This window comes from Acomys russatus, chromosome 19 (genome assembly GCF_903995435.1).
Source record: "Acomys russatus chromosome 19, mAcoRus1.1, whole genome shotgun sequence".
NCBI lineage: Eukaryota > Metazoa > Chordata > Mammalia > Rodentia > Muridae > Acomys > Acomys russatus.
This window is the reverse complement of record NC_067155.1, coordinates 42,242,115-42,254,421: the sequence shown is the minus strand read 5'-3', so window position 1 is coordinate 42,254,421 and position 12,307 is coordinate 42,242,115. Positions and strand designations below refer to the sequence as shown.

Below are 12,307 nucleotides of genomic sequence, written 5' to 3'. Positions count from 1 at the left end.
TGGGACTCACATGGTAGAAGAACAGACCCAACACCCAGAAGCTGTCCTCTGATGTCTACAGGCACATGGCGGTGCATGCATACTATATACCATAATAAATAAGTAAATATACGAACCAAAGAATAAATGTAAGTTTTGAAGAAATGTTAAAAGAGGTCAGGGATGTAGTTCAGTGGTAGAGTGCTTGCCTAGCATACAACACACCCCAAATTCTGCAAGGAGAAGTAACAAGCCGTGGAGTCTCCTTTCTTTACAAGACCTCCAACCCCTAGGACGTAGTTTGCCCAGATGCCCTGTCCTCTTCCTCCCTTGCTGGCCCTGGTCCTGACGTTTCACAACTCCCATAGGCTTCAGTGGAGGGGAATCTGCCTCTCACATTCATTAGTAGTTGGATCATCTGTCATCGGGGATTTTGTAAGAGCAGTTGGACATCCAAACTGTCCAGGAGCATGTGACTTTGGAGCCAGGGTGGCAGGCACTGGGTGGGGGTGCTTATGCCACATTGAGAGTATCACACTGATGAAAAAAAAATTTTGTGTGTGTGTGTATGTGTTAGGGAGGGTGGAACACAGGGTTTCCAACATGCTACACAAATGTTCTACTCCTGAGCCATGCTCCTGGCCAACCACTAAGGGACTGTAGGCAGGTGCTCTACCACTGAGCCACATCCTCAGTATTCTTTCTACTTTTTATTGAGACAGGGTCTTGCTTTCTATCTGAGGCCAATCTCTAGCTCAGAACCTTCCCATCTCAGCCTTCTCATTAGCTAAGACTACAGGTGTGCACCCCCAGACCGTGGCCTCCACCTGCTTCTTATCCAACAGTGTTTCCTTAAGAGATGCCTCCCCTCCCTTTGCCACCTCCTTTCAAAGCCGAGAGTGACCACTGTTGCCAGATCCCCGCACTGTTGATAAGACAGAGCTATGGTTTTTGTTTTTGTTTTTTTTTTTTTTTTTTTTGGTTTTTCAAGACAGGGTTTCTCTGTGTAGCCTTGGCTATCCTGGACTCACTTTGTAGACCAGGCTGGCCTCGAACTCACAGTGATCCGCCTGCCTCTGCCTCCCGAGTGCTGGGATTAAAGGCGTGCGCCACCACGCTCTGTGGTTTGTTTTTTTAAGCTAGAAAACTCCATGGTCTGGACACTGCTGGAAGGAGGCTGGGAACAGGCACTGAGATCATCTAGGACCAGGGTTGGGTTCAGTTTAGAGTCACGCTCACCTCTGGGTCAGAAGTCACATGTCTAGATGTACTGTTTGGAGCCTTTCCATTCTAACTGTTGATTCTGATTTGCCTGAAGTATCAAGGTTGTTTCTGGGGCTATGAGCAAGAGGGCAATCTCCAGGGAGCTGGCCCAGTGGGCTCACGCAGGACACAGGCCATTGAGCTATCTTCAACCTCCTGTCCCTAGATAACTTGGGTCTCAACTCCAGTCTGTTGATACCTGAGGGCTTTTGCTGTCTAAACTCCCTCCTCTTGTCTCTGTTGTCAGGCATGGCTCTTGCAAATCCTACCCTACCCATCTCAGGAACCTTACCTAGACGGAGCTTACCTGGCTTAGGTGGCTTTCCTCCAGGTCCCAGAGCTGCAGAGAGCAGAGATAATGATGAATGGTAGTGAGGAGGAGGCTCACACCCACCCCGCCCCACTCTCTGGTACGAGACAGGGTCTCTCATCACAGCCCAACCTGGCCTCAAATTCACGCTATAGTCAAAGATAGCTTTGAACTCCTAAACCTCCTGCCTTCACCTTCTAAATTCTACTATTAGAGGCATGTACTCCTCCCTTCTGTTAGTACTTATCCGTCCCTTAACTCTGTCCCCCAGTAGAACATGAAGGCTGCATGTGAGTCTCTTCCCTAAGTGCTAAAGGAGATGCCTAGAGAGTCCTCTTGCCTAGACATGGCGCCCCTGGGAGCCCAGCTCTCCCTCTGGGTTTTTGGCTGAGTGACAGCTTCTCTGGTTTTTTTGTTTTGTTTTGTTGTTGTTGTTGTTTTGAGAGTATGTCTCATGGAGCTTGTACTTGCTATGGAGTCAAGAATGACTCTGAACTCTGGATTCCCCAACTTCTACCTTCTAAGTATAGCCATGCACTGACATTTCTCAGGGTTTTTTTCCTCCCCAAAAAGGAGTTAATTTCCACCTGGCAGGAATGTTGGGGGGCACAGAGACCAAAGATAAATAGGTAAATAGGTAGAGGCCATGATGGAAAACAACAGGGCAGAGGGTCTTGTTTTCAAGCAGGCCTCTTTCCCCGGGGATGCTCAGTCTATGTAACAAGGACCCGTAGTTGCTGAGATGTCTTGAAGCCCTCATGTCTGATGATGGGTTGGGGGGTCATGATGGTACCCAGGTCCCTTAACTTAGGAATGTAAGGTTAGTTTTTGAGCTTACCTCCTCCTCCCAGGCCTCCAATACCAGTCCCTGTCATGTGTGGAGATAGATAGATAGATAGATAGATAGATAGATATAGAGAGATAGAGAGATCAGAGATCAGTATCTTTCCAGACAAGCCATACCCCTCCACCCACCGGCAAATTCTAGCTGCAGAACTTGCCCAAGTCAACCACTGTGACTCTCAGTCTCCTTTTCTGTCTTACTGGCTTAGTAGCATCTTGTTAGTTTGTTCTAGGATGGCACTAGAGAGTCTTTGGAATTCATGACAGTTCTTTTCTTTTTTTTATGTATGTGTCTGGTATACATGTGTGTGCGTGAACACATAGGTGTGCATGTAGAGGCCCAAAGTTGGTGTCTAGAATCATCCGCCATCACTCTTCCACCTTATTCATCAAGGCAGGATGTCTCAATCAACCCCAGAGTCGCCGATGTGGCTAGTCTTGCTAGCTTGCATGCTCAGTGGTTATAGGTATTCACCATGATGCCTGGCTTATGTGGTGCTGGGGTCGGAGCTCAAGGCTACACACATGTTAGGCGAGCACTCCACCATCTGAGCCACATCTCCAGCTTAGTCGCTCTATTTTTCTTTCCTCAGTTATTTGCCTCCAGTGGATTGCCAGGAGCGGGATTAGTGCTTCAAGGACTGTGAACCTTCCAGTGACAAGAATGTGCGAAGGCGCCAGGCTCCTGACAGCAGGGATTATGCTCCATCTTGTACAATATTTATGCTCTTAATAACCGTTCCATTAGCAGCATTCTTTATGACAGAGACTGGGTCTTGCTATGCAGTCCAAGCTGGCTTTGAACTCTTGGCTTTCTGGGTCTGCCTCTGGGATGCTACTGTCACAGATGTGTGCCTTCATATCTAGCTCCATTAATTGCATCACTTGTTTTTTTTTTTTTTTTTGAGGCAGGATCACACACAGCAGAGGCTGGCCGACGCTCTCTCTAAAGGCAAGGATGGCCTTGAAGATCTGTCCTCTTTACCTGTACTTCATGAGTGCTGGGATTACGGGCATGCACCACCATGCCTGGTTTATGCAGTCCTGGGGGATGGGACCCAGAATTTCACACGTGCTAGGCAAACACTTCACTAACTGAGCCACGTTCCCAACTGGGTTATCCACTTTGGAAAGTGGGGCCTGATTTGCAGGTCCTCAGTGGCAGAAATTTAAATGTGATAACATCTTTGGCTCATGAAATAACTCAGTGGGTAAAGGCATTTGCTGCCAAATGTTTATCAGTTGAGTTCCATTCCTGGGCCCCACACTGGGAAGGAAAGCCTCCAATTCCCAAATGTTGTCTTCTGGAGCTGGGCATGGTGGTGCATGCTTTTAATCCCAGCACTCTGGAGGCAGAGGCAGGTGGATCTCTGTGAGTTCCAGGCCAGCCAGGAATAGATACATAATGAAACTCAGTCTCAAAACAAACAAACAAACACAAAATAAAATAAAACAAACAAACAAAAAACCCTAAGAAAAACAAACAAACAAAGGAACAACCAAACCAAAAAGCTGTCCCCTGGTCTCTACATGCAAGCCCCCAAAATAAATGTAATTAAAATACTTTAAAGTTTTCTGTCTCTCATGAACAGTTCATCCACGTCTGTCATACACAGGTGTATGGAAACTTCATGTACATTACCTGGATAATAGACCCCACCGGGAACTCCGCCAGGCACAGCTCCTGGAACCCCTAGAAGGAAGGAGGTAGACTCTTTGATTAGGCAGGCTTATCAAACATGTTTTAGTGAAGGAATAGATAATGATCATGGTAGCCTATGTCTACAGACCGATATCTGAGGCCAAAAAACTGCCATCTACATGTTTTTGTTTCTTTTGTGTGTGTGCTTAGGAAGCACTCTACCACTGAGCCACACCCCAGCCCCTCACTGTGGGATTCTAGACAGAGGCTCTACCACTGAGCCCATTCCCCCAGCCTCTCACTGGGGGATTCTGGAAAGACATTCTACCCCAGTTCTTGGTTTATTGAGACATGTTCTCACTATGTAATTCAGACTGGTCTTGACCTTGCAGACACCCACCGCCAACTACCTCCATACCTCCAGAGTAGCCAGGTTCATGGGCATAAACAAACCACACCTAGCTTTGCATTTTCTCATTCTTCTTAAAGTGTCTCAATGAAGTTGGAAGGGGCAGACTTGAAATCAGGCCCAGAGAGGTTAAGAGAAGTGGCTGGGGCCACACAGCTGGATAAACAGTAAACCTGGAATGAGCCCAGGCCAGTTCTCTGAGCAGGAGGCTTAATACTGTTGAGAGACGGACCTCTGCTTGTGGCCATGGCTGGCCACTGGTCAAGGGACTCTGTCTATCTGCTCTGCCCACTGACTTAGCTCAGAGCTGGGCAGCCTGGCTGGAGCCGGGCTCTAAGAGGACAGGCTGGGTGGAGATACCAAATAGAAGATGCAGCTACTGCCTGGTGTCAGCCATCCTCACTCTGATAGGATACCGTGAGGCCAGCATTCTTGGGCCCCTGAGCAGCTCTCTTTGGGTGGGGTTCTGGTCATCTGACCCAGGGCTGTTTTGGGAAGCATCAGGGGCGTGGAAACATCATGAATGAGCAAATCAAACAGTTTCCCAAGTAACAGTTAATTCCAGGCCAAGGTCACGAGTTCAGTGCCCAGGGACCAGCGGAAGCTCTCATTGGAGAATATTACAGATGCTGGCCCTGGAGCTATTGCCATGGCAACAAACAGAGACTCCTATACCGTCATGACCTCTAACTTTGACAAGCCACCAAGTCACCTTGTCCCCATGGCCCAGCTATGCCTTACTGAAGAGAGCCTAAGAGTCACATGGTGGTGGTGACAGGAGGGGACACAAGATGGGTGCCATACAGTCCTGCATCTTTGCAGTGGGTCCAAAGGAGACCTTTCTGCCAGATGTCTGTGTGTCTAACTTTAGAGATTTGGTGACAATACACAGCTGGGTCTGTCTGGTTGCTGGGACTTGTCAGCTGAGCAGTGTTGGGAAAGTCTGGCTGCCATGGGCAGATTGGGCTAAAGTCCTGGCGCCACCACCCCTGGGGTCTATGTGGCCCCCCTCCTCTCCCGACCCTCCAGAGACTACGAGTCAGGCTTGAATGGTCTGAGCAATCTGTTCAAAGTGTGCAGGACTCAGGGAGGGGTAAGTCTGCAGGAAATAAGCCTTCTAGCGTTATCCTGAGCTGCCAAACACACAGCACCACCCCCATTGCCCCCCGGCTAAAGCCTTTGATGCCCTTCCTGGCTCTAGCCTCTAGCTCTGAGCTTCATGCTTGGAGAGAGAATCTCTGTCTTCTCCCGTCTATACTTTCTCCACGTCCTTTCCTCTTCTCTCTGTTCTCCAGCCCAAGAGCTGCCTGCCGGGAACAACATGGGGGGGGGGGTGGGAACAGTGAAGGGACTAAGGACAGAGCCTCCTCTGGCTTCTCTCCCTCCTCCTCACCAAGCTGTGTGATCTCAGGTAAGAAACCCACTCTCCCTGGTGCTGGGATTACGGGCCTGTGCCACCACACCTGGGAATAAAACCCAGGTCTTCGTGTGTGTTAGGTCTGACACGCTCTGCCAACTGAGCCACATCCCCAGTCAGCTCTCACTCCCCTCCACCCTCTAATGTAGGTGTTATGTTCGCTGCTTCTTATGGTTCCAAGCATTCAAATCAAAGGACAGATCCTAGTCATACCCAGCACAGAGAGTAACTGTGCTAAAAGAAAATGCTGGTGATCGAGCTGGGCGTGGTGGCGCACACCTTTAATCCCAGCACTCGGGAGGCAGAGGCAGGTGGAACGCTGTGAGTTTGAGGCCAGCCTGGTCTACAAAGTGAATCCAGGACAGCCAAGGCTACACAGAGAAACCCTGTCTCACAAAAAGAAACAAACAAAAGAAAGTGCTGGTGATCTTGGGTCCCTTGTTTTCTCTTAGTTCATGGCCGAGACCATGTATACAATAGGTATGACGTATACAAAAATGATGACGGAGAGATGCAGAGGGATTGTGCCTGATCTGTTTATTCACTCCCCCATAAGACCTCTGAGGGTGGGCTTGCTGAGCTCTGGAATGACTGAACCTCACCTTCTCTGTCTTGGAATTCTGTTCTCCCGCACCCCACCTATTACTAGACAGCTTCCTCAGGAAGCTGTACCTTCCCCTCCTCCCCCTCCAGCTCTTCTCTCTGCTTTCCACGGTTGTGCCTCATAGCCCAATAACACAGGTCCACTTCCACGGCCCACCCAGGACATGCGGGAGAGCTAAGGCTGTTTGCTTTGAGAAGGGATCTCACTGTGTAGCTGAAGCTAGTTTTGAACATGAGACTGACTCTCCAGCCTTCACCCCTAGAGTGCTGGCATGGCAGGTATGCACCATGCCTACTTTGAGATTTTGATTCACTGAGAAAATGGAGAAGGCTGAGTAGCTGCCATTTGTTGGAGGGGAAGAGCTGGCTCCGCCCTCCCCGCCCTGCTCCTCCCCCTCCGCCCCGCCCCTCCTCTCCCCGTTTCCCCTTCCCCCGCCCCTCCCCGCCCCGCCCCTCCCCCTCCGCGTCCCCCCCCTCTCCTCTGACTCCTGCCGCGCTATAAATATAATAAGAATAAGAGACTCTGTGGACAGGACATGTCGACACACACACACCTATAATCCCTGTACTCAGAGGCAGAGACAGGGGGATTGTGAGTTTGAGGTCGTGCTGCATTTCACAGGGAGTTCAAGGCCAGGCGGGGCTACATACAGGGAGATGAAGGCTTTCCTGGGCTACATAGGGAGGTTCTGGCTAGCCTGTGCGCCATAGCAAGCCTCTTGTTTCACAGAGGTCTTCCTTTCCACCCTCTCTCCTAGGTACCAGCAGTCTCCTACCAAAAATACTTTCACTGCCCTCCAAATCCTCCCCTTTTCCAAGGCTGTGCTCGAAGCTTCCGCCGCCCCGCCTTCTCCGAGCCCGCCGCAGTTCCTCCTACCTTCAGTGCTCAGCCGGCCACAGCTGCTGGCTTGGAACACACTTGTATCTTGTTTTATGTGGGTCTGGCTTGTTCCTTCTGCTAGCCTGGGGCGGATCTCGTCTCTCACATATGAGAATCATGACCTTAGACTCACAGGAATCAGAACAGTCCTCTGGCCTGGGCTAGAGCCCCTGAGAACACAGCTTAGTTCTCGGCCTGTAAACTCTCTGGGATGGGAGCCCCATTAGCCCTCATTTCTGTGTGGTCTCCACAGGGCTTCCTCCTGGACCGCAGCCTACTTCTCAGTCTCGCAGATTGTTTTCTCTGTTTTGCCTCCCTCTCTTCTCCTCCCCTCCTCTCCCCTCCCCTTTCTCTCTCTCTCTCTCCCTCTCTCCTAATTCTCTTCCCTACCCGTCCTCTTCTCTTCCTTTTCCTTTCTCACAGAGGGAAGGAGGGGGTGTCTTTCTTTGTAGCCCAGGCTAGCCTTGAACTCTCTATGTAGCTCAGGTTGGATTTGGGCTTTACAGTTCTGTGTCAGCATCCTAAGTCCTGGGAATTCTAGGTCTGTATCCCCCATGTGCAGTTGAGCTTAACTTTTCTCTCAAGAGGCCACTCAGATAAGCTCAGCTACTCTGGAGTACCCTCCCCGAGTCATCTCTATTTCTGCCACCTGTTTATACAGCAACTGCTGCTGACAGTGAGAATCGAACCTTAGAAATTGGGCTGGGGAGGTCAGGAGTGGTGATGTGCACTGATAACCTCAGTACTCGGGAGGCAGAGGCAGGAGGATTGCTGCAAGTCTGAGAGGCCAATACACCTCCATACCACGTTCCAGCCTGGCCAGAGCTATATGTTCGAGACCCGAGAAACCTTAGAAAAGTAGAGCCTGGTTCAGTGGCTCACAGCTGGAGTTCCAGCATTGAGGAGATGGAAGCAGGAGAATCAGGAGTTCAAGGTCAGCCTCATCCACATAGTGAGTTTGAGACCAGCTTGGGGTGTATGAGACCCTGTCTCAACAAACCAAACCAAACCAAACCAACCAACCAAACAAGCAAAAAGAAAAGAAAAAGAAAAAGAAAAAAAGCCCACCTTAAGGGTTGAGCATATAGCTCAGAGGTAGCACAATTGGTTTCAGCGCCAGCACCATATACAAACAGTAATAAATAAATAATGAAAAAAAAAAAAAAACCTTAGAAAACTAAAGGTAGGAACTAATTAGCAAGTCACAAGAGACCATGCCACTTTACAATTTGCTGTCCTGTGATCATCTCAGTGGATATATTTTTATATTACATTATTATATTGTCACCTCAGTGGCAGCTATTGAGTGAGTGGTTAATCTTTCCCGTTGCCCCCAAACCCCACTGATTCTTAGGGGCTGGGCACTAAAAACAAGGATGTTTCTTCCACTCTGCAGCCAGGGGAACCTACAGCTAGCCCGATGAAGCGCCTTGGCCCGATGTCTACGATGTCTACGTTTGACCTTGGATTTGCTTCCAGGAGGTTCAAAGACCGTGGGGGAGCAGGGCCAATGGGCCCTGGCAGGGGCCCCTGCCAAGCCCGATTCCAGTGGGGCAGCCTGGATCTAGCAGATAACACCCTGCCGAGCTGTTTGTTGTGTGCACAGAGCCGACTGCCAGGCGCTTTTCAAAAGCCATCCGTGCTCCTGTGGCTGGGTGAACTGCCCTTCGCTCCAACAAGACACACAGAGCTGGATCAAGGGACTAAATCTTTGGCTTCGGATCAGAGGGTCCCCTGAGGAGCTGTTAAAACCCAACTCCCTCTAGCGAGATCCTCCACAGATCAAATAGAGGAAGAATTCTTGGGTCCCGGCACAGACCCCCGGTGAGGGTCATGCCTGTCAGGGAAGAAATCTCCTGAGATAAACCTTTAGTACGTGAATGAGGGAGGGATAGTGAAAATGTTTCTGCTGTCAGGGAGAACACTGGACTTAGTTTTGTCTCTAATGTACCCCCCAACCCCGACCCCAACATGTACATTTTTGAAAGAAGGGTTTCATGTATGTAACCCAGGTTAGCCTAGAACTCACTATATAGATGATGACCTCAAACTCCTGATCCTCCTGTCCCTACCTCTCCAAAATGCTAAGACAGGCAAAACATGGCATGCTACCGTGCCTGATTTCTTATTCTTTTGGTGACCTTTTAGTTGAATTTGGGTTGGTGGAGGGTGGTGGTGAGGCACCGGATAGAGTCTCAGCACATAGCACAGGCTGCCTTAGAACTCACTGTGTCACACAGGACTCAAACTCATAGCAATCCTCCTGTCCTAGCCTGGTGAATTCCTGAGCTGACATGCCTGGCTCATACATCCCCTTTAACTGAAGCAAGTCTGTATTTGAAGGAAATGCTATTATTACCCCTGTCCATGACAAGGAACTGGTAGCCATGACATCTTCCCCTTGGGGAGACTAGATTCCCCCAGGATCAGACAGGTGGGGGACTAGGTACATGTGACTTGTGGCCAGCCCCGCTCAGATCTCTCTGACCTCTTTGGACTTCATGGGGAATGGTGCCAGCTGAGGAGTGAGCAGTATCACCCAGGCTATGACGGGAGGATTGTTCTGCCCTTAAAGGAAGACTGCCCCAGGGCTGTTGCTCCCCAATATTCACTGGTACCCCCATCAGCCCCCCTTTTTTGACCTAGGGCAAAAAATTGGCTGATATTAACTTCCAGGGGCAGTCTTAGCCTATCCCAGGTTCTATTTCTGTACCTTTTAAGAAAGGATCTCATGTAGGCCAGGTTAGCCTTGAATTCCCTATATAGTTAACTATGACCTTAAACTCCTGACCCTTCCACCTCCACCTCCTGAGAGATGGGACTGCAGGCACGAGCCACCACACCTGGTTTATGTGGTGCTGGGGACAGAATCCAGGACAAGATGAATGCTGTACGAGCTGAGCCACACCTCTAGCCTTCTTTTAGATGGTTTTAAGACAAGATTTCACTCTCTGGCTCAGGCTGCCTTCTGTAGCATCCTGCCTCAGGTGTGGCATCTGGGGCAGGAGGGGCAGGTGACCTGGAGTGAGTCACTGCTCCTAACCCCTGTCTTGGTGCCACTGTAGGTGCCACAACGCTCAATCCTGTTTCAGCCAGGGAACTCTTGTTCCACAGTGGGCCTCTGCCCCTGGCAGGTCAGTCTCATGGGATGGCTACTGTTCCCATGGAGCCTCTGACCATGGCCCTACCCTGCCCCATCCAGAGCCCCCTGTAGCCACTTGACAGCCAGGTTCTGTTGACAAGGAGGTCCTTTATGGAAACAAGACCCCAGCAGATGGTTCACGGGCTTGCGCCTCTTTCCTCATAGCCGGATTTACCTTCCATCTGGGAGCAGTCTCCTTCCTTTTCCATAACCCCATGTGCCTGGCCCAGACACATATCAGATGGCCAAAATGATAACTTTAGGCTCAGTATAGCGTCTGATACCAACCATGTCCTGTCTGCCAGGAGATGGACACTTTTCCCACCTCACCCTCTGGCTTATACTCTAAGCCCCAAACCCTCATACAGGCATGCACTCACACACACAGTGACAACTTACACCCGGGCTCCTGACTTCTTTAGGATTTTCGTTATTTTGAGACAGTCTCAAGTAGCCCAAATGGCCTCCAACTCATTATGCAGCCAAGGATGCATTGAATTCCTGATCCTCAGCCACCATGCAGGTATGCATCACCACGCCCACTCAGTGTACTCGGGGCTTCCTGCATGTGTAGCAGGCGCTCTGCCGATGGAGACATCCTTGACCCCCTTTTAGTTTTCCTGGAGATGGGGTCTGGTTGACTTTGAACTTACATGTTGGGATCGCAGGTACGGCTCACCACGCCCAGCTGGTGATGAACTTTGGCAGACTCTACCAGACAGCTTTACAGTTGCCTCCCTCCACCTCCACCTGTCTAGGAAGGGACTTGTGAAGGGACCTTCCCAGACACGCCTCCCTCAGGAACATGTTTGGCCAGAAGCTCACATTAACACCTGTGCAACACACACACACACACACACACACACACACACACACACACACACACGGAATCCCAACATTCCGCCAAGCAAAGACAAACCAGAATCGTCTCTTCCCAGGATGGCATGTGCCCAGGTGTGCGCAGGTGTGCAAACTGCCACCACCACTGGGAAAGCACCCAAGGTAACTCAGAGGACCCCTTTGAGCTTGGACAGAGGGTAGGGACTGTCCTGATTTGTGGAGTGTATGTTTGACAGGCTCCCCCCTACGGGGAGCTGGCTCCCAAAAGGAGATAGTTCCCAGGACCCTGCCTTGAGGAGGGGGCGATCTAGAAGTGAAGGGCTCATCCATCTTGGGGATTCCCCCATCAGTCTTGCCACCTGGCCCGCAGGGTCCTGCAGATTGTGGGCAGCATAAGACCGGCGAGGGGCCCCTTACCTCCAGGCTGCGCGGGATGGAGGAGATTGAGCAGGAAGATCAGCAAGACGCCAGGCTGCGGGTCTGACAGAAGACCCGCCATCTCGGGGAGTACTGCCCCAGCCTGCTCTCTGCGCCTCGTTTTATCCCCAAAGCGTAATTGCTGCCTGGTAGGCTGCTGTGAGGGAAAGAGGGAGGGAGAGAGGGCGGGTGGGAGGAGGGCGGGAGGAGGGGGAGCTGGGGGAGGGGGCCGCGGGGGAGGGGGCAATTACGAAAGGTCGGGTTTGCAAGCTTCCTAGGCTGAATCTGCCTGGACCAGGGTCTTTTTTCCTACACACACACACCCACACACACACACACACACACACACACACCCACACACACACACACACACCCCACACTCACCCGCGCGTGCGCTGGTGACCCCCCCCCCCCCCCATCGCTTTCCCGCTTTCCCTCTGTAGCTGTTTGCTTGCTCCTGGCCCTGTTCCCGCCAGAAAGTGCGAGGGGGCCTTTGCCAGGACAGCCCTCTGGAGAGGAAGCAGGAGGGAGGGCCCAGGCAGCCGGGCCAAAAAATCCCAGC

The 12,307-nt window shown here is 51.0% G+C and overlaps 1 protein-coding gene across 1 annotated transcript in view; it reads right to left on the bottom strand.

Annotated features, from left to right (window-relative positions):
• LOC127203366 (elastin-like) overlaps positions 1-11,827 on the bottom strand; it is a 34,291-nt gene extending 22,464 nt beyond the window's left edge. Inside the window, exons 1-4 of the mRNA XM_051162137.1 lie at positions 11,746-11,827; positions 4,038-4,088; positions 2,391-2,420; positions 1,550-1,582 (exon numbers count right to left, since the gene is read on the bottom strand). Coding sequence (XP_051018094.1) covers positions 1,550-1,582; positions 2,391-2,420; positions 4,038-4,088; positions 11,746-11,827 — 196 coding nt within the window. The remainder of the gene's footprint in view (positions 1-1,549; positions 1,583-2,390; positions 2,421-4,037; positions 4,089-11,745) is intronic.
• Positions 11,828-12,307: the final 480 nt, after the last annotated feature.